A 20,339-nucleotide genomic window follows, 5' to 3' on the forward strand; every position below is an offset into this window, starting at 1 on the left:
GTGCCGCCGTTTAGCACAACGGTTTAGGGCGCGTCTGCGGTGCTATTTGCTCTTTCGGGGTGTAACCCGTTATCCAAGTGCCCTCGGATCGAGTCAGACACTGGCCTCACCAACTGATATTTGCACGATCGCGTTTCTACAAACTGCCTATCCGTCTTCGAGTGGAGCGTTTAAGGGACAGCCTAAGATCTGCGGTGTGAGTTGGCCCGGTCCAGCGGTACACTGGTAGCAGCTCCATACAAGCGGAGCAGCTCTTTTGCATATGTAGCACAGTGACAAGTCATGGTTCTTTCATTCTTGGTCTCCTGTGGATATCGCCCAACAACGACAATTTCGCCCCGCGGAGGAGGGAGCCCGTGTCAACTACCCACCGGGAGAAGTGGGATTCGGCGATGCAGTCGAAGCAGGACTCACTTGTCGCGGTGTCTCCGATGCAAGGCATTCCATGTACTTCTGATTCCATGCAAGAGAGCAGAACTTATGTTTGGGTTGAGAGGAGTTGCTGCTGTTGACAAGTGTTGTTGCGGCTTTCGGCGCTTAAGGACCTCCACCACGACCCACCACAAGCGCCCGAGCCGCCGGGTCCCCACATCAACTCGACCCCACTCCATCCCATCTTGGCATTGCTACTCTGACCATTCTGTCGGCAACCACCCCGCCATGGCTCAAAAAGGACCATGGCTGGGGCTCTGGCTATCCCTCGCCGCCTTGCTTGTCGGCTTATTCATCCATCGTAACGCAAGCATGGGAGACGCTCCTTCAACCTCGCACGACCACACCGAGTGCCGTCACGCAAAATTGTCTACCTCCGAGTCCAAGGGCGACTGGTGTCCCAAGCAGCCTGAACCGCTGAGTAGGGGCCTCGACTGGGTGGGTGGTGAGGATCGTGTGTTTACTGATACGTTCTACAGAACCCAGCGGACAGCGATGATGATAGAAGCCAGGCGTACGAGCGTCTAGCGGGAGCCGTGCGCATCGTGAGTGCTGCTCACCCTCATCTCTGTGGCCAGTCAGGCGCTTATGCTTGTTACAGCGCACGGAGACATTCGAGTCCATGCCGACCGACGCGTCGGACCCGCAGTTCGATCAGTTCTATGTGTTCGAGGCGTACCTGCGAGCAACCTTCCCAGCAGTGTAAGTCGACGGGCACCGCACAGCTGCTGACTCTGTCGCCAGCCATGCCAAGCTCCAACTGGAGCATGTGAATGTCCATGGGCTTCTCTACACCTGGCAAGGAAGCAGCCCGGAACTAAAGCCTATCGTGGGTAATGCTCATCGATTCAAAACTCACTCTGCAGGTCCTCATGGCCCACCAGGACGTGGTGCCCGTGAACCCGGCCACCGAGAGCCAGTGGGAGCACCCACCCTACTCTGCACACCTGGATGCCGACGGCTGGATCTGGGGCCGCGGCACGACCGACATGAAGTCGACGCTGATCGGCATCCTGGCTGCGGCTGAGAAGCTTCTGGCTGAGGGCTTCCAACCTGAGCGGTAAGCGCGCGCGGAAGCAACCCCGCTGACGGCAGAACTGCCCTGTTCTCGTTCGGGTTCGACGAAGAGGTCGAAGGTGAACGTGGAGGCAAGGCACTCGCGGCCGTCGTCCTGGAGCGGTATGGTCCCCAAGGAGTCAGCCTCATCATCGACGAGGGGTTCACTGGCGTGTCCAACGACTTCGGCCGCGAGTTTGCCCGCGTCGGCCTGACCGAGAAGGGCTACCTCACCGTCCAGATGAGCGTCGCCATGCCTGGTGGGCATAGCTCCAAGCCGCCCACTCATACCGCTATTGGTATCACGGGCCAGCTGTTCGCAGCCATGGAGGCGTCCCCTGGGCCTGTGCGTCTGGATGAGTCCAACCCGTTCTTCGCCTACCTTGAGTGTGCGGCCAAGTACGGCGACATGGACGAGGGGATGGCCAAGCGCCTAAACTGTCCTGATTGTTGGCCTGCCCTGGGGCAGGAGCTTGCAAAGGACCCCGATATGGCAGTATTCCTCCGGACTACCCAGGTGAGCGCGTCCAGACGGCCTTGGCTGACGTGCCAGGCCATCACAGTGGTCAACGGCGGTATCAAGGAGAACGCCCTTCCAGAAACCGTCACCAGCCTCACCAACTACCGGACAGTCTTCTTTGAGACGACTCAAGTCGTGCTCGACCGCCTTGTTGCCGCCATCACGCCTGTCGCCCGTGCTCACAACCTGACTCTGGATGCGTTCGGCACGCACCCTGACGTGCAGCAGAATGTCATCAGGCTCAAGACTGTCGGCCCCGTCTCCGAGCCCGCCCCAACTACGCCCCACGATGGCCCGGCGTTCGAGCTCGTCGCGGGGACGCTGCGACACTTGTTCCCCAAGTCGGTCGTTGTACCGTCTGCCATGACCGCCTTGACGGACACGGTCTGTGAGTGATTACTGCGCTAGCACGACGCGAGATGAACTCACTCCCCACCCCAGGGTACCATGGCTCCTCGAAGCACATCTACCGCTTTACACCAGCTTACTTCGAGCACCTCATTGGCTTCCACACGGTCAACGAGCGGATTCACATCGACGCGCATCTGTCCACCATCCGATTCTTCTACAAACTCATGAGAAACAGCGTAGGGTGGGCGACCGACCGAAAGGACTCGTAACAACAGGGCTACCAGGAGCCTATCCAATGAAGTTCGCACATTGAGCATTTTATCACCTTTCAACGCCAAGAATAACGGACACAGTGTCACCGACAGCTGTGGTAACGGGGACATGCAGTTCGACACCGGCCTATGTTGCAAAAGTGGCCACTCAACCTGTCCTTTCATGAATATCGCTGGCAAAACCAGCAGCTCATCATGCATTTCTGGGTTGCAGAACCGTGTTTCCAGCAGTCAGCTCGAGGCAGTGTTCTACCGGTCGTCTGGGGGGGACACACAGTGCATAACGAACATCGGTCGACTCCGGTTGTGCAGAATATACATAACACAAGTCACTCACAACGAGGAGCAGTCGGCGAGACCCAGCCGATTCAGGTGGCTTGTTTACGGCAAGTGACGGCGAGTGACTGTGCCGAGAGCCCGCCTTAGCCTCAAGTGCGAGTTTAGGTTTAGTGCCTCTGGGTTACCGTCACACGTCTGTGTCCTGTCAACACGCAACACGCAAGCTAAAATGCCCTCTCGACTGCACCGAGATCTCCCACCAGGTACCTCTTGTCCATCACACGTTGGGCTGCAGGACCTGACTCGCGGCCGCATCGATGACGGCCTGACCCGCCCGCCGCTGTCAATCGTGAGCCGCCCGTACAGCCGAGCTGACCACCAGCTCAACGCAGCTCACCATGTCCAACTCGGGCATCGACGCTGAGGCCCTCTTCGAGCTGTACGGCTCGCGCGGGCTGATCGACGTCCAAGGGCGCACGGTCCAGTTCTCCCAGCCACCGCCGATCCGCTTCAGCGACTGCCGGCTGACGTACAACCAAGTGGCCGAGTTCAAGGAGTTGCTAGGCATCGCCCCGGGCGGGCGATCACGCGTTCCTCTCCCTCTACTCCGACTCACGACGGCCGGCGGCACCGCAGGGACGCCGCCGACGCTGCCCCCGAAAGAGAAGAGCAATGGCACGATCAACGCCGAGCAGCTCAACAGCGCGCTCATGCGACCCACTGTCCGCCGCACGAGCTCAGTCCCGACAGGTCCAAACACCAGACCAGTGTGCCCCAACCTGCGTGACTTCACCCCCGTCCTCGTGACAAGGCCATGGTTCAAGCACGTCATGGAGCACTACCTTCAGGTGACGATGGTGTCGGTTGTCTCCTGGCGGCCGGACGAGCTCGCCCCGAAACCAGTCGCGTGGGACTATGACGGCGAGGTGGGTCACCGCTCAGATGAGAAGCTGACGCCCAGCCTGCATCGCACGCGCCGCCGCCGTCCATGCGGACCAACGTGTCGCCGACAGTGCACCCGACGCCGCGGGGCACGGTCAGCACCTTCACACCGCGCCCGTCGACCTCGACCGAGCCCACGACGGTCGTGACCGATCCCACGCCGACGGCCGCCCAGAAGCGGCCCGCCGTGGTGAGGTCACAGTCTCAGCCGGTGCCGGGCACCGATCTGACGCGCGGAGCCGTGAGGGTGCTGGAACCGCGACCGCGGCAGGCGACGTTCGCCGCAGCGCCGACGCCCGTGCATCCCGCGCCGACATCCGTGCCCGTCGCGCCGGCAGCTCTAGCTCCGGGGGATCACCTCAACCCGCCGCGACTGACGCGTACCCCGAGCCCCATGTCCAGCAAGTCTGGCGGTGACCCCAAGATCGCGAGCGCGGGTGCATCTCCCGACACGCCAATGTCGCCGCATGCGCTCCCCCGGCAGCCGGTAGACCGCGGCGACATGCTCTATGTCGAGTCGTCCCGGTCATACAGCCGCGTCAAGTTTACACGACACATCGATATGCGAACGACGGTTGTGCGCCCCAAGATCACGGCGCTGACGGCCACCTTTCTCACCATGCACCTACGTGACGATCTCGACGCGGCTCTGACGGTGTTCATGTTCGCGCCGTCGCTTGTCGCTTCGGACATTCGGCGGGCCAAGCTCTCCAAGGTGGTGGGGTACACGCGCACCAAGTCGCTCCTCGAGGCGCTGCTCTCGCGCATGCACGAGCGCAAGGCGTATACGACGGACGACGAGTGCCTCGGCGCAGCATGTAACCTGCTCGTGGCGTACCTCGCGCGCGACGACACGGCGACCACCAAGCTGCTCAACTTTCGCCCGTCCGACTCGGAGTCGCCAGCCAAGATCCACCATCGGCTCAAGACGCTCTTCCGCTTCGTGCCCAACATGTACCGTGAGGATCTTGCGCTCTACGGCGTCCGCGTCGGGCTGGTGTACGGCGCGCTGGCGATCTTCATGAACGAGAAGGAGGTCAAGCTCGAGCGCCAGAACCGCATGCTCGCGGCCGGGCTGGGTGCAGCCACCGCCGTCGTCTCCGCAGCGGCTGACAGCGTGCCGACCCCCGCCAAGCTGGCTGGCGCGACGGTCAAACTGAGCGTGAAGGTGGCCCAGGACGAGATGACGGACTTCATGGCCCGCGAGCAGAAGAAGCTCGCGCAGATCGTCGCTGTCGTGGCGCACAAGTTCAACATCCAGGTGCTCAGAGCCGCGCAGATGGGCCGCCTTGCAAGCTTGAGGGCCCCAATTCAGCCCACCGCAGCCGATCTGGACAAGTTCCAGCGCATCGCAAGCACTGTCCTGCAGATGGTGGTCTTCGAGGCTGGGATCGCTCTCGCCATCGAGGAGGTCAAGGCATCGGATGTGCCTCCCGTCCCGGATGCCAGCCCCCAGGAGACCCAGAGCAACGCAGCAACAGGAGGGTACGCGTCTCGGACGGCTCGACTGAGAACATCACCCACCCGAGTGCTGGCTGCCGCTCAGGGTCATGGAGGCCATGCCCCAGACTATCCCATGCTCGCTGTGTTGCCCGACTCGACGAGCAACGCGCCAAGTGTGCGAGGACGGTGGCCCGAAGCAGTGAAGGTCGGGCTGGTACCACCCGCCCCACCAGCACCGACAGGTGCGCTTGCCCATTCATCCACGGAGGCGCACTTCGTCGTTCATGAGACCTTTGGACGCCCAGAGAACATTACCAAGGCGAGCGCCAAGCTGCGGGGCCAGATTGAGGCAAAGCAAAGGGCACAAGCTCTGGCTGCTGCCAGTGCGAGAAAGCCGCTTCCTCCTTCTCCGCCGCCAGCTCCCGAGCCAGTAGGCAGGAGGCACAGCGAGACGAGCAAGCCGTACGCCCCAGCCCCCGATCCCAGCCCCAACCCGCGCCGTGTGCTCCGGCCGGCGCGGAGCTTCACAAACGCAGAGCCTGCGGCAGGCGTCCCGGATGCGTCGCCTCAACCAGGGAGCAACGCCGACACCGGGAGCGACGGGTTGACGCTGAGCCCAACACCGCAGCCCCAACGGGGCGACTCCCTCGAGTCTGATGACGAGTCCCACTGGCTCGCCTACGCCAACATGCTCGATGACAACGCAGAGCAGCAATGGTGGGCGGCGCAGGAGGCACGCATCCGCGCCGTGATCGACGACGCTGTCGCGAGCGCGTTCGGGCGCTTCGGTGCCCCGCCACCGCCGCCTTCGTGGTCCGCCGAGACACAGGCCGCGATGATGATGATGCCGCAGGCGGCTCAGAGACAGCCACCGCCCTCTTTGCCCCCCTTGCAACCGGTTCACTCGGCCACTACCTTTGAACCACTGCTCAGCCCGGTGGCGGAGGCCATGAGCCGTGGACCGTCAGGCAACGGTACAGACGTTGCACTGCCTTCGGCAATCGAGAGTGAGCAGTCGCCTACGGACACGGCCGTGCCCGGGTCGACGACGCCGCCTCCACCGGAGGACAGCGTAGTTGTCAGCGCCAACGGGCGGCCAAGCCCTCGACGAACGGTGAGCCTCGAGTCTCCCGGACGCCCCCCGCACCTCCCTGCTTCGCGCGCCCTCCCCAACACGACGCAGAGCATGCCGAGCGTCGGGGAGCCACGAGATTGACGAAAGATATCTTGAATGTTTAGCATTTCCTCGGCCCTGTAGCCATTCTAACCATAGCCTTGTAGCCCTTCTAATCATAGCATTGTCGTACATTACTTCTTGACGGGATCGTTGACTGGCGTCACCGGCTTGCCCGTTTCCAAGCTGCCTGGTCAGCTCGCCTCAGCAGCAGTACCCACTATGCCTTGACGTTTGCAAACACGTCCCGCTCGCCCCTGTGAATGGTACCGCGGGTGAATGCGCCGACATGAGGCTGGAGGGTGACGCGATCGCTGGAGAACAGGGCGGAAGACAGCTTCGGCTCGGGATCGAACACGTCCAGCCCGGCACGGGCGACCTTGCCAGAGTCGAGCGCACGGACGAGGGCGTCCTCGTCAATCACTGCGCCCTGGGTGTCAGACAGAGCGCAAATCAACAACCTACCCTCGCCGTGTTGACAATGTACACCCCGTCCTTCATCTTTGCAAACGCCTCGTCGTTGAGCAGGTGCCGTGTCTCCGGCGTGAGCGGTGTGTTGATCGAGATGACATCGGCTGTCGTGTACAGCTCATCAAGAGACACATATGTCGCGTCCAGTTTCCTCTCCTCTGTCATTGTCAGCCATGAGCGCTAGTAGTCACTCACCGTCCTCTGGCAGGCGGCTGCGGTTGTGGTAGATGATCTTCATCTCCCAGGGTTTTGTCTTGGCGGCCATGTTCTTGCCGATGGCACCGAGGCCAATGAACCCAATCACCTTGCCAGTGGGATCTTCGCTCAGCGGCATGCTGCCTCTCCACCTGCCCTAGCGCAGCTCCTGCTCGCCCTGCCTCACCCCCCGCAAGGCGGACAGCATGAGGAGAATACCCATGTCGGCCGTGGCTGCAGTGACCGCATGAGGCGTGTTGGCGAGGTAGCAACCGTGCTGGATGAGGAGGGGCACGTCGACATCGTCGTACCCAACGCCGCCTTGGGCCCAGACGCCGCAGGTCCGGGGGGCGAGGAGCGGACCGAGGAGCGCTTCATCGAACGGCGAGTACGCTGCCGTGCCGAACAGCTGTGTGGGTCAGAAACGACGACAGTATGCTACCCACCACATAGCCGGCGTCGAATGGCCCATGCTCGCCACACAGCCGCTTCACCTCGGCGACAACCGCAGCGCGATCGCTTGCGGGGACGAAGTGGTGGAGATCGTAGTTCTTTGCCAGGTCCTCCCACTCACGGACCGCGAATCGAGGGTACCCGATCCCCAGGATGCGGCGTCGGGGCTTGTGCTCAGTCATTACGGATCGGATGGAGGTGATGCGAAAGAAATGTCGACTGTGGATCATGTCATCGGTATTATCAGTGGACCATGACGTCGGGCTTGTCCGATTAGTCGTGATCGGTGCTCACTCCGGCCAGCGAGCCGCGGCCAGCCAGACGGCGGAGAGCGGTCAGGTCGGTGAATGAGGGTTGAAAGGCGCGCTACATGCCCAGGCCTTGGACATCCCACCCCACAATCCCCAAACCCGCCCCCGCATGTCTTCCGCCTCGCTCTGCTCGCCTCTTTCACTCGAACACTCTCACCAGCAACTGCTCATCGCTCTCTTGCCGCCCCCACAGCCGATCTACGTGTAGCCCCGCGGGCATACGCGCCACGACAGAGCAAGCAAGCGCACTGGTTCAGCCGTAACCGCCCAGCAAACGCGGTCGCACTTTACTCCGCCGGCAAACCAAGGAAAAGTCGGTATCCCGTCAACGTTGATCGTCGAAAGGCCGTATCGTCCGCGTTGTCTCGCCCGTCTTGTCGATATTCAAAACATTTATAGACCTTAGTCAGCACCGTTGACTTGTCCTCGCACCCACACCTCATGCTCGTGAGCACATGGGATGCGTACACGGCCGTTCAGAGGCCAGGCGACGCGCGGGACGGCGCCGGCCCGTCGTCGCCTACACAACAGTTGAACAACCAACAGCAAACAACATCCCCGCTTGGACATGGCAATGTCGACGACATGCAGGCGATCCCCGACCCCATGGACCTGCTTAGCCCACCGCTAGCGACGTACGTGTACGACCCGTCGTCCTTCTCGCCCTTCCTCTCTTTCTCGCCGAACTCGGCCACGCCGATGTCGGTGCCCCTCGTCACCCCGGCCCCGGCCCCACCACCTCCTCCGCTTGCCAAGTCGGTGCCCAAGCTCGGTGTACTGCAGCTCAACACGTCGTTTCCGAGACCTCCAGGGGACGTAGGGAACGCCGCGTCATGGCCGATGCCAACGGTGGTCCGCGTTGTCGAGGAGGCGAAAACGGCAACGGTCTTGAGCGGCATGTGGGGGAGTGAGCTGGTCGACGCCTTTGTGCGCGAAGGGGAGAAAATGATGGCCGAGGAGGGGGTTGTCGCGTTTGTGACGAGCTGCGGCTATGTGAGTTGGACGCTGTGCGAGTGACTGCCATGCTGATACTCCTCAGCTTGCCACCATGCATTCCACGTTGTCCGCCAAGCTTCCGTTCATGGGCACGAGTGCCCTCCTTCAAGTTGCCTGGCTGCAGATGAGCTTTTTCCCTGGTCCAGACAGCTACCGATCAGTGGGGATCATCACGCTCAAGCGGAGCGCCTTGGTGAGAGCAGGATCGGCTCGGCGGCTGTTGCTGACGAAACAGACGGAACGGCATCTCAAGAGCGTCGGGGCGCATCCTGCAACGCCGATCGTCGGCCTGCCAGAGTCGTCCAACCCGTCGGACGCAATCTTCAAGGCTGTCTTGGAGGAGAAGATTCCCTGTACGTACCGCGCGCCGCGTTCCCACCACGGCGCTCACTGACACCGGTGCTCAGACGACTATGCGGGGATGCAGCGCGAGGTCGTGGCGGCCGCTCGCACACTGATGCGCGAGTTCCCAACGCTGCGCGCCATCGTGCTGGAGTGCACCAACATGCCGCCATTCACACGCGCAGTAGCCGAGGCAACAGGCTGTCGAGTGTGGGATATTCTCACTCTCGGCAAGTGGCTCTACTGTGCCGCTGTTCCGCCCGATTTCTCGCTCCAGAGTACGATTGCGACAGGCGGAGCGTTGATGGGAGGAGGTTTGGGTGCCATGGAAGGCGCAGCAGCATTCACGGCCCCGCCAGCACCCGCACCGGCGTCGGCAGCGGCCAACCGCGGCGGTATTAGCGGCATCGTCGGTGTCGAAGAGTGGCTCGAATGGAAGAAGGCCCACGCCCCCGGCGGCGCTGGCCTGCAGCATAACCAGGCGCAGGCTCAGCTCCAGCGGCAGAGTACAAGCCCGGCATCGACGACGAGCCCGGCGGGAGCGCCGCCGCCGCCGAGCGCACCAGAAGTCAACCCGTTTGAAGGTGGTTTCGTCCCAGGAGTCCACTTCGGATTGTAGAGTAGTGTTGTATCTATTTATCATTTGCATGTGGAGCTACGTTGGCTAACTACATCAACTCTCTATGTTGGTCGGTCGGGGCGCTTCGGGCATCGCTCCCGCTGTCTACAGGATGACCTGGGCGTTGGCAGGCGACGCAACACCGCCGTCAAGGTTGAGAGTCATCGACGTGAACAGGAAGGTCCACTTCTGCTTCTCCTCGGCGACGCGGACGAGCTCGCGGAGGTCAAAGAGCTCGCCGATGGGCAGGCCCCAGCCGGCAAGGAAGACCTCGTGCAGGGGTGGGCGGCCCTCGGCGAAGGGGAAGGCCTCGTACGCGAGCCTGGGTTATCAGCTCGTCACCTGGCACCCCAGCGACCAGTACTCACGCATCCGTTGCAACCGCCGCGAATCCATTCTCCCAGTGCCACCTGGCGACCTCCTCCTTGCTCTCGATACCGATGATACCACCCATGAGGTTGAGCTCCTTCTGCTGCTCGGGGGTGAGCGCCTTGAGGGCCTCGGTGAAGCCCGTGCGGACGATGAGCAGGTCGCCCTCGGCAAACTCGAGGCCCTGGTCCTTGGCCGCGCCCTGGAGCTGCGCGAGCGTAATGGGCGTGTTGGGGGTCAGGTGGTCGAGCGGGGGCAGGTTGTTCTTCTTGAGGTAGCGCGGGATGTCGAGGAGGTGGGCGCGCGTCGTGATGGGCTTCTTGGCAAAGACTGAAGGAGGCGTCAGAGGAGCCCCGGGGACTCGCGCGTCCACTTACGCTGGACACCAAAGCTGGGGTTGGCGGGGTTCTTGACCTCGGCAGACGGCAGCCCACCGTAGTATGTCTGCTGGCCCTTCTCAGGCCAGTCGTGGTACCCTGCGTGGCGGAAGCCGTCCCACTGGGTTGAGGCCTGGGTGTTGAAGCTGACTTTGTCGTCGTACCAGCTCCCATAGTCGATGCTGGGTGGTTTAGTGTGTGTGGTGAGGTGGTGGCGCTACGAGCCGCGGTACTCACACCTCCTGGACGACAGGGCCGCGGAAGGCTGACTCGAAGGCCTTGTCAAGCAGGGGCAGGCTGGGCTGTTAGACAGGCAAGCTGGTCGCGAGCTCACTTCAAGTTGATGGTAATGCCATACTCGACAGCCGCGACACCACGCTTGACGGACTCGGGGGTAATGAGGTTGGTCTGGCCGTACTCGTTGCCCTCTCCCCAGATGCCCCAGGCGTTGAGGTACGGGCCGTCACGCTTCTTGAGCTCGTCAAAGGTTGGGCGGACTGTCATTATGATCGTGGTTTCGACGGTCGCGAGATGTGAATGGGAGGGGGGGAGGGACCTGTTCCGCCGACGGCCTCGAAGCTTAAGTAGCTGCTGTTGGCCAGCACACACACGGGCCAGAAAACATCACCTCCTCGCAAATAGCCATGCGCCGCCGGTCACCTCCAGCAGCCACAAGCTGAAACGCATTGCAAATTGAAAGGTACGTCATTGTAGTTGTTCTGGGCGTGTTCGTGTGGCCGAAGCGGGGCTGACCGGAACGCCGCAAGCCGACTCTTTACTCGCCGCAGGGACATCGGGCCGCTGCCGCGACCGAGCCAAACAACAGGACGTCAGTCACCTCGCGACCCCAATCATCACAAGCGTGGTCTGAAGAACGAGCTAAACCTTGACTATGCGCTGCCACACTCACCGCCATGAGCAAGAGCATGCGGAGAAGGTCACTACATGTCTGCCGGCTGTCAAATTTGCGTCCTGTATCGTTCATTTTTGGCCGCACACCTTCTACGACTTCAATTGAATCCCCGAAGCCGGTGAGCGAGCTAGACTGCGCTCGCAGTACAAGTGCAACACTTGCGGCACGGCACCGTTCACGTGAGACGCAGCACGACAGTAGACTGTGTGCCATTCCCGGCGGAGCTGGCCCTCTTACCGAGCGTGCCGCGCACTAGGTCGATCAGCTGCGCGACGACGCAGCCACTGACTCAGCGCCTTCGGACGCGAGTAAACCCAGTGGCACTACAGTGCGGGGTTATCAGAGTCGACGAACCGAGACATTGACGATCCGCACTCGGGCCCGTGCCCCCGCACATCAGCTGCCGTCCGGTCCATGGCACATGTCCCCAGTCTTTGAACGTCACCGCGTACCTCCGAACCGGACGCAGCAAGTGGGGAAATATATACATGGGTGTCTAAGCCGTCTTGTCGACTACCGCAGCAGCGGCATCGCGCGTCTCTGCCTCCTTGGCCTTCTGCACGACCTCCTCCACAATCCCATCCATGTACTTGAGCAGCCCGAAATGACCCTCGTCCCACTCGGTCATCTCGGCGCCCGGGATCCGGTCCGCAAGCCAGCGCATCATCACGACGGGGCTCGCCGTGTCTTGTGTGCCGTGCCATATCCGCACGGGTTTGAACGGGATCGTACCGTAGTCGATGCCCCATGGCCGGACGAGCAGCTGCGTCTGGTACACGATCGACTTTGCGCCCTGGGCGAACGGCTCGGTGAGCGCGCGGATGAGCGATTCGCGGCGCTCGGACATGGGGCGTGCATCGTTTCCACCTACGCCGTCGGCGCGCGCCTTGGCCGCCTGGGACTCGATGAACGCGTCGATCTTGTTCTGCACGTACTTCCGCCCAACGATAAACCGAATAATTGAGAGGAGGACGCTAGTTCCAAGTGCGACGAGGGAAGGGACCCGCTCCACGCCCCACGCGAGCCACTGGCGCCCGCGGGACATGTGCTGCCGGCCAGCTTCCCAGGGCGGGGCAGCCGCGAATAGCCCGACGGTGGTGAGGCGCTTCGTTAATGATGGATCGGCGCCGCAAGCGAGCGAGGACGGCCCGCCGCCAGACCCTCCAATGACTGCAAACTTGCCGATGCCGAGGTGGTCTGCAAGGTACGCAACGTCGGCAGGGTAGTCTGTGACATTTGGTGGTGGCCCCGTCGTGGGCTGCAGGGTGGACAAGCCAGAGCCAGGTCGGTCGGGAGTCACTACGCGCAGGCCGTGCTTCTGCGCGATCTTGTCCAGTGCTTCGCCTTCCAGCCGACAGGATGGGTAGCCGTGAAAGTAGAACAGCGTCGGGTCGGTCGGGTTGGTCGAGCCATAGGTCGCATAGCCAAGCGTCCTGCCGTCAGGGAGGGTGATTGTTTGGCTGTCTGATGGCTGTGTAGGCGTGAGGGCGGAGCTCGACGCCGACGCCGCTGTCGTAAGAGGCCGATATCCCTGGGCGGTAACGGTGCGAGCTCGAAGCGTCGTGAGAGCGATCCGCGAGGACGCCATCGTGAGTCTACCTATCTTGATGTCAGTAGGAAGATGACTTGCAGTTACTTGCCTATTATCGATGTCTGCTCGTGCCGAGGAGTCAAGAGGTGTGTCTTTTGCCCGACGTTCCGAGCCGAAGAATGCGGACACGCAATGCGGGCGGCACAACTTTCGCGTCCTTCGTCCGAGTCGAGAGCCGAGACTCTGCCTGCCCAGGTGCACCGCTACCTCTTGGCAGTCGTATCGTGGTCGTATCGTGCACTTTTATCGACTCGTCGGGCAACATCAAGTCTTGGATGCATTGCTTGGCGAGATGCGGGCAACCAGGACGAGCTGTTGCACGTGGTGGAGCGAGCATTCGGCGAAGTGTTTGGCTCCAGGGGGGGGGGGGGGGGGCGCGGGACAATTGCCGACTACTTACCTGGCTCCACTGTCCGACTTTTGCCCTCACGTCACGTCACTACCATGGCAGAGTCTTGGCGGAGCAGCCCCCTTACACCGCAAATCACTGACCCTGGCAGTCTGGACGCATCATGGACTCGGTGCCATCCGTGCCGCTCCTCAAAACTGCGGATGTCAGCGTTGAATTGCTGCGTTGTAGTTTAACTTCGAGCCTGCGGGCATGGCAGCAACCGACACGCCGCAGACCTGGCTTCTTGAAGAATCGCGCGCGCAAATGGACACGACGAGATACGGCCGCAGCAGCGACACCACTGAGCCGACGGCGGGGGGCGACGAGCCGGGGGCATACCCGCTCATGCCGCTCCGCGATGGAGCGTACAGCACCCCATACGACGAGGGAGACAGGAAGGTCGAAGAGGGCGTGAACACCGCGACCTCGACGTCAGTCAAGGCGCACCGACACCACAAGGCCGTGCGCCGCCTGCCTCTGCTGCGTCAGGCCAACCCCGGCGATGACGAGCCGTGGCTCAAGAAAGAGGACCGGGCTATCTCTTGGCTATCTTTGTTCTATGGTGCGTTCTCCTTGAAGCACGGCGCTGACTCCAGACCTCGTGGTGGTTACCGTGCTCGGCACGTTCTCCAACACGCACAACGTCCGTACGCCCGACTCAATCCCCATCTTCTTCTCGTACGTCACTGCGCCTGTCGATACAGCCATGCTCACCCGAATCCCAGCTTCTTCATCATCGTTGTCTGTATCTGGGTGTCCCAAATCCACTACGACGTGCGCTATGAGGCCGAGGACGCGTTCCACCGCATCTTCAAGGCGCTCCAGATCATCGTGTTCATGTTCATCGGCGCGTCGGGAGGCGGGTGGAACCCAGGGCGTATCGTCAAGATCAAGGACGTGGCTGGCGATGACAGCGCAGCCCAGCGCCAGCTGAACCACGGTACGTCCATTGAACCCCCTCTGTCGCTGACGCTCCAGACAAGGCGGCTATGTCCTTCCTCACTATTACCCTCGCGTTTGCGGCCACCCGTGCGCTCCTCGCCGTCCAGTACCTTGTCGTTGTCGTCTCCGGAAGACGGATCAAGCGACGCACCTCGGCCCCGAAGGCAGCGGTCTTCGGCTTGGCGCTGTCTTGCGCCTTTGCCGTTGTCGCTGCCGCTCTGTCCGCATCCTCGCGCCGCAGGGCCCACATCAAGGTCATCCTCTTCTACATCGGTGTCGGTATCGACACCCTCACCGCCCTATGGCAATACAGTGACTCGGGGCCTGTTCCTGCCGTCGAGATCGCGGAGCGTTATGGCGCCTTTAGCCTGATCATCATGTAAGTTGAGTCACTTGGCCAGAAGCTAAACCAACCCAGCGGTGAAGGCTTCGTCGCCCTCAGCGGAATCTTCAACAAGGCCATTGACGGGATCGCAGTGAAAGGCAGCGGTATTTACCTCCAGGTCTTCCTCGGTACGTGATGGCAAACCACAAAGCTGACCCATAGTCATCGTCGTCATCATCAACCTCTGGAGCTTCCTGTTCTCCAACTTCAACGCCGGGGACCGGATCAACAAAAAGAGGACATTTGCATGGGAGATCCTCCACTTCCCGCTCCACCTGTCCATGATGCTCCTCATCGCGGCCATGGTCGTGAGTGTATGGCGGCTGTGCAATGCTGACCGAAGAACGCCGTTGCCATCGACTCGTTGCAGAGCGGCATCTCCCAAGTGCTCAGCTATCTCGAGGAGATGCAGAAGTGGTTCCTGGAGAACCAGCCTCCTGCCGCGGACGAGATGCGCAAGATAACTCTGTTCTTCAATCGTCTCAATCCTCAATTCCTCACCCTCAAGGACGTGATTCAGGATGCTATGAGCACCAAGCCGCCCACCCTGTTTGCTCCCACCATGTTCTACCAGCTGATGGGAACCTTCCTCCAGCAAGTTTCGGTCGTAGGTCACTTCAAAACATATCAGTGCTGACCTGCAGAAAAGCGGCGTGGATCTGACGGACGCCGCTTCAACACTCTTGGATGCTCTCAACGCCCTACCGATTGCCTTCAATGACACTGTCGTTGAGCTCGGCTCCTCTGGCTCCAATATAACCGTCGGGAGTGACATCCTTGGAAACCTTACCGACACCGCGGGCAACCAGACGTTTGGCGAGAGCCCTCCATTTACGGCCAACGAGGACACTCTACTCCAGGCCATTGTCCTCTTGATCGCACTCACGATGCGCATTTCCACAGACGTGTTCAGCGGGATTCTGTGGCTCTACCCAGTGGCGGTATGTTTCTCATTCGGAGACCCGAGCTAACGAAGTTACTAGGGCGCGACGCTGATCCTCTGCGCCCTTCGTTCGATGATGCGCTACCACTTCCGTGGTCAAGCGCACTACGTGATCCACGGAGCCCAGATCGGCGTCGGAATTGCGCTTGGACTCCTCGGCCTTCTCAACATCGGCAGCGGCGAATTCTTCATCGAGACCCACGACACACACTTGATTGGGGCGAATCCGAATAGCAAACCCATCTACCAGGTGGTTGCGATGGGTTGGGCGATTGCGATTGTCGCAATCGCGTACACCGCGGTAACGATAGGCACCCAGGTGAGCCTGCTACCATGACAGGTCGCTGACAGTAGCTCTACCTCGTCGTGCTGCACCGTGTGGATGGCGGCGTCTTTGAGGAACACGAGGGAGAGAACGCCGAGACGTGGCGCGAGTGGTGGCATAGACTTCGTGGTAAGAACTAATAAATGGAATGGCTGACTGCATGGGTTCTGCATATTTTCTGTCCACTTTTTTCTTCACTCGTGCTGCTTGCTTTCTTGCTTCCACTGACGACTTTATTCAACTAATCCACTCCACTCCGCAGCTCAATGGGCGGCACTAACGGCCATGCTAGTGTACTCGGGGTCCTTCTCGATACCCCCGACTTCGCCAAAGTCGTACAGAGGGCGAAGCTTGGCGCTCTTGTTGAAGAAGACGTAGCGGCGGACGAACCACGGCAGCCAGACCTTGACCTGGTATCCGGCATGCTTGGAAGTCGGGACACCAAAGACGTAATCGAGTTCCTCCAGGGTGAGCTGCTTGGTCTCGGGGACGAAGAGGAAGATGAGGAGCAGGGCACAGCAGTTGAGGCCGGCGTAGAAGCAGAAGGCACCGGTAGGCTTCATGGCGCGTTCCATCGGGGGCCATGTAAGGCCGAGAACAGACGCCCAGAAGTTGGTGGTGGCGATGCACCAGCCCATGCCCATCTCTCGGTGAGTGAGGGGGAAGACCTCTGACGAGACGACAGATGGGACGGGGCCCTCGCCAACCGAGTAGAAGATGGCGAAGAGGTAGATGAAGAGCATGATGCAGGGGAGCCTGGCGGAGCTGTCGTCTGGGATGAGGAAGCACAGTCCAGTAGCGAGCAGGGTCCACGCCATGTTGGGGAAGGTCGAGAGCAGGAGGTTTCGGCGTCCAAACGTGTCCATCGCGAAGACGCTGAGGGTGAGCGAGAGCACAATACGCGGCAGGCTTACGCGGGGATAGCGAAGGCAAAGTTGAGAGCACCGAACCCAAACGAGGCGAGCAGACACTGGAGCTGGTCGTACCCGGCCGAGGCGAAGACTGACGACGAGTAGAACGCTAAACATTAGCTAGGCGCTCACCAACAGCAGCTTACCGATGATGTTGATGCCGCACCATTGCTGCGAAATCTGAACGACAAAGCCGGCGAGAGTGGCCCGACGAAGTCGTGGGATGGTGAAGAGTTCCTTGAAGCGCGAGAAGTAGTTGCTCTCCTTGATGGCGATGCTCTCCTCCTCGAGCTGACGGTGGACGTAGTACAGGTCCCTGGCTGCCTGAAGTGGCGAGTTACGCAGTCGCAAGTACGACTTGAAGGCGTCGTGGTATCGCTTCTTCTTCATGAGCCAGCGGGGGCTCTCAGGGCAGAAGTACACGCCGAGCAGGAGTGGCACGGCGGGGATGAATGCCGATCCGAGCTGGAGCCTCCATGCGAGCTTCCCGACGCGGAACACGGCAAGGTTGGCCGCGAAGCCGAGGAAGATACCGAACGCAGTCCACATCTGCCAGCTCATAACGAGGCCGCCGCGGACGCTCGATGGCGAGTTCTCCGCGGTGAAAATTGGCACCGTCGACGCCTTTAGCCCCATCCCGATTCCCATGAGGAGACGGACAGCCATCAGCTGCTGCCAGGAGCGGGTGAATGCTGAACCAATAGGAGTGAGGAGACAGAAGATGGCCGAGATGAAGATTGTGCCGCGGCGCCCGACCCAGTTATTCACCGGGTCGACGAGCCAGCACCCGACGAGCGCGGACGCGATGTATGGACTGGCGTTGACGAGGCCGACCTTCCAACCGTTCATCTTCCAGTTGGGGTTGCTTCGGTCGTCGCTGATGCCGAACTCCATCGGGAAAGACAAGTTGGCGCCGTTGGAGCCTGTCTGGTCCCAGCCTTGTACGGCCGCGCCGATCGACGAGATGAGGACGGTCATGATGAGCGCGCGCGGCTGGCTCCACTTGTCTGCACGTCAGCTGGGACGGTCGTGTGCGAGGCTCACGCGTCGTCTCCCTCCGGAGCCAGTACTTGTCGTCCTCGGTAAGCTCGTCGTACGTCTCGAACTTGGAGGCGTTTTGGCCGACGAGCGCGCCCTTGCGGAAGAGCTCCACGTCGTCGAATCCTTCATTGGCGCAGAAGTCGTCCACCTGCGCAAAGAGCTCTTGCTTGGGTATACCGAAGAGGGGGTTCTGGATCCTTTGTGGGTGAGCAACTAAAGCAAGAATCGACTCACTTTGCCGAAGTGTTGTGGTTGATGTTGGCGGCCATGGACATGCGGCGCTCCACATCGTCGATGTGTGCCGCCGCGCCGGCCTTCTCCTTGGTGTCGATGCTCATGGCTGTGGGTGTGGGGCCCTAGTCTAGGTCGTGCGGGCTGTCTTATGAATGTCTGAGCGTTGAAGTGGCTGAGGCTTGGCGAGGGTGCCTCGGTATGCCGTGTTGCCCCGCCCGGGGTCGTCGCCACACTCGGTGCCACACACGGGATGCAGTTGGCCGACAGTGGCCCGACAATCCCCCAGTCACCGCGCGAGCTGACCCCAGCCCTGCCCCATCTCCGCCGTTAACACGCCGCGAACGCGCCGCTCATACACTCCGGCATGCACCTTCACCCGGTGAAGGCAATCGAAATGCATGGAATCGAAATGGCCTGAAACGAGGTCAAGATGCCAAATGCCACTCGCCACTCAGAGCTGCACACCCCGAATCGGAGCGGAAAGGCAATCCCGCTCACATCCCAGCCCAGCACACATGCAGGATCTTTCCGCATCCCGGTGTTCTTCGTGGGTGCTCTTGATCCCGTAGGCGGACACGGGGCCCGCTGTACACTCGGTAAGAAGGATATCTCGAGGATGTGTCGAGTGTGTTTACGTGGCGGAGCCCCACCTCCGCTCTCGAGGTGGCATCAAGGCCTGTGACTTGCAGCCGAGGCAGCACTATCTCCGCTCCAAGCGCTACTGAATCGTTGCATTCCCGGATACGGGAAGACATGCGCTCGTGACGGGGCATGCGTGGGGAGGAATGGAGTGCTTGGCCATGGGTCAGGTGAGTCCGAGACGCAGGTCGGTGGAGTGGAAATACGGCGAGTTTGGGCATCGGGATGATGTTAACCGAACGACGAAATGAGGCGATTTCCAGGGAGTCTACTCGTCCTCCATGTGAGGAGTTGCAAATCCAAGGTGGTGATGGATCATTGCTTATCGGCCGTGATACCTACCTGCTCCAAGAGCTGCATGCTGGGGTTACGGGGAGACCACACTTGAGAAGCCGGTTGGGATCAAGGTAGGGTAGCCGGGGTCGCCTTCAAGGATGACCGCCCGGCGGGCATGCAGCAGGCTCTCTGCGCCCCAAGGCTACCACCTGCAAGACGACCGCTATGCGCCAGAGCGAATGCAGACACTACGCCGAGCCCCCACATTCAATGCTGTAGCCTCACGTGACGCTGTTTGGTTCCCAATAGTGGGTGGGTGGGCAAGTGCGATCAATCGCGGTCATGGACTGAAACGCGCTGCGCACCAGAATGGAGCGGGAAAAGGTCACGGTATCGCCTCTGTTCTATTCTTGATTCTGCTGCATCATGCGGAGCAGTGGACAAAACAGGACATATAACGATGCAGGCTAGAGAGGAAGGAAGAGACCCACTGCCCGCCATGATTGCTCTCGTGCTCACCCTCACCCTCCTCGGTGAGTGTGCCAGCTATCGCGCTGATCCCAGGACCTGCCTTTGCCCAGTCCTGCGTCTACGATGAGGCCAAGCAGCAAGAGTTGATGCAACTCCAAAGTGAGGCGGACAAATGTTCCTCCTCTCTCTTCGTCGATCAGATCGATCAGACCTGCGCCGGAGAATGCACAGTAAGCACTGGTTCCGATAGCCTCTCACCCCCAGGACACGTTCTACAACAATCTCGTGTCCGACTACCAATGCGCCCTGTATGACATGTACCAGCCACCCAACCCCAGCTTTCCAGCAGTGAACTCACAAGACTTTGCTGGTTATGCCGACTTCCAGCAAGAGCTTGTGCGCCTGTCAGAGGCCTGCTACTTCCGCAACATCACACTCAAAGGCACACAGACCCTCACCGAGCCGCCTCTGTAAGTGTGGGGCGTGTGCTCGTGGCTCATCAGCGCCCAGTCCGACACCGACGCCGGCAGACGACATTGGTCGTCCGCGAGCCTGCGCTGGGGTGTGCTACCTGGTCGAAGTGTGGGCGCAATACAATGCCACATATGATACCACGCAAGCCTGTATGGATGCCCACGGGAACATGTCGGACCCCAACTGCCAGGTTCTCCAACT

At 61.0% G+C, this 20,339-nt stretch overlaps 9 protein-coding genes across 9 annotated transcripts; 5 read left to right on the forward strand and 4 right to left on the reverse strand.

Moving 5' to 3' along the window:
* Positions 1-639: 639 nt before the first annotated feature.
* CPS1_0 (Carboxypeptidase S) lies at positions 640-2,789 on the forward strand. The gene is made up of 8 exons (XM_062769142.1): positions 640-870; positions 912-977; positions 1,034-1,134; positions 1,177-1,261; positions 1,299-1,492; positions 1,528-2,005; positions 2,042-2,396; positions 2,450-2,789. Exons 1-8 carry the CDS (start codon positions 661-663, stop codon positions 2,626-2,628), a joined length of 1,668 nt encoding a protein of 555 aa, XP_062625126.1. The 5' UTR covers positions 640-660; the 3' UTR covers positions 2,629-2,789.
* A 419-nt stretch (positions 2,790-3,208) lies between these two features.
* On the forward strand, positions 3,209-5,498 carry LOC62_02G002631 (uncharacterized protein; the record flags this gene model as incomplete). The annotated part of the gene is made up of 5 exons (XM_062769143.1): positions 3,209-3,836; positions 3,872-4,042; positions 4,092-4,093; positions 4,243-5,337; positions 5,399-5,498. The coding sequence occupies exons 1-5, from the start codon at positions 3,309-3,311 to the stop codon at positions 5,496-5,498; spliced, it is 1,896 nt and encodes a 631-aa protein (XP_062625127.1). The 5' UTR covers positions 3,209-3,308.
* A 1,191-nt stretch (positions 5,499-6,689) lies between these two features.
* On the reverse strand, positions 6,690-7,274 carry SPBC1773.17c_0 (Putative 2-hydroxyacid dehydrogenasec; the record flags this gene model as incomplete). The annotated part of the gene is made up of 3 exons (XM_062769144.1): positions 6,690-6,899; positions 6,935-7,098; positions 7,136-7,274. 3 exons carry the CDS (start codon positions 7,272-7,274, stop codon positions 6,690-6,692), a joined length of 513 nt encoding a protein of 170 aa, XP_062625128.1.
* An 18-nt stretch (positions 7,275-7,292) lies between these two features.
* On the reverse strand, positions 7,293-7,770 carry SPBC1773.17c_1 (Putative 2-hydroxyacid dehydrogenasec; the record flags this gene model as incomplete). Its single annotated transcript, XM_062769145.1, has 2 exons — positions 7,293-7,544; positions 7,582-7,770. The coding sequence occupies 2 exons, from the start codon at positions 7,768-7,770 to the stop codon at positions 7,293-7,295; spliced, it is 441 nt and encodes a 146-aa protein (XP_062625129.1).
* Positions 7,771-8,505: 735 nt separating this feature from the next.
* Positions 8,506-9,856, forward strand: ALMA7 (Dimethlysulfonioproprionate lyase 7; the record flags this gene model as incomplete). Its single annotated transcript, XM_062769146.1, has 4 exons — positions 8,506-8,892; positions 8,939-9,088; positions 9,131-9,248; positions 9,303-9,856. 4 exons carry the CDS (start codon positions 8,506-8,508, stop codon positions 9,854-9,856), a joined length of 1,209 nt encoding a protein of 402 aa, XP_062625130.1.
* Positions 9,857-9,961: 105 nt separating this feature from the next.
* Positions 9,962-11,136, reverse strand: LOC62_02G002635 (uncharacterized protein; the record flags this gene model as incomplete). The annotated part of the gene is made up of 5 exons (XM_062769147.1): positions 10,937-11,136; positions 10,840-10,899; positions 10,603-10,784; positions 10,225-10,555; positions 9,962-10,178 (listed from the first exon to the last, which is right to left on the reverse strand). The coding sequence occupies exons 1-5, from the start codon at positions 11,104-11,106 to the stop codon at positions 9,962-9,964; spliced, it is 960 nt and encodes a 319-aa protein (XP_062625131.1). The 5' UTR covers positions 11,107-11,136.
* Positions 11,137-12,011: 875 nt separating this feature from the next.
* pip_0 (Proline iminopeptidase) lies at positions 12,012-13,103 on the reverse strand (the record flags this gene model as incomplete). The annotated part of the gene is made up of 1 exon (XM_062769148.1): positions 12,012-13,103. The coding sequence occupies one exon, from the start codon at positions 13,101-13,103 to the stop codon at positions 12,012-12,014; it is 1,092 nt and encodes a 363-aa protein (XP_062625132.1).
* A 582-nt stretch (positions 13,104-13,685) lies between these two features.
* LOC62_02G002637 (uncharacterized protein) lies at positions 13,686-16,264 on the forward strand. Its single transcript, XM_062769149.1, has 10 exons — positions 13,686-14,059; positions 14,094-14,175; positions 14,223-14,437; positions 14,476-14,818; positions 14,858-14,952; positions 14,987-15,132; positions 15,168-15,431; positions 15,469-15,765; positions 15,808-16,086; positions 16,122-16,264. Exons 1-10 carry the CDS (start codon positions 13,708-13,710, stop codon positions 16,230-16,232), a joined length of 2,184 nt encoding a protein of 727 aa, XP_062625133.1. The 5' UTR covers positions 13,686-13,707; the 3' UTR covers positions 16,233-16,264.
* Positions 16,265-19,692: 3,428 nt separating this feature from the next.
* On the forward strand, positions 19,693-20,138 carry LOC62_02G002638 (uncharacterized protein; the record flags this gene model as incomplete). Its single annotated transcript, XM_062769150.1, has 3 exons — positions 19,693-19,726; positions 19,758-19,894; positions 19,929-20,138. The coding sequence occupies 3 exons, from the start codon at positions 19,693-19,695 to the stop codon at positions 20,136-20,138; spliced, it is 381 nt and encodes a 126-aa protein (XP_062625134.1).
* Positions 20,139-20,339: the final 201 nt, after the last annotated feature.

Source organism: Vanrija pseudolonga, chromosome 2, assembly GCF_020906515.1.
Source record: "Vanrija pseudolonga chromosome 2, complete sequence".
Classification (NCBI taxonomy): domain Eukaryota; kingdom Fungi; phylum Basidiomycota; class Tremellomycetes; order Trichosporonales; family Trichosporonaceae; genus Vanrija; species Vanrija pseudolonga.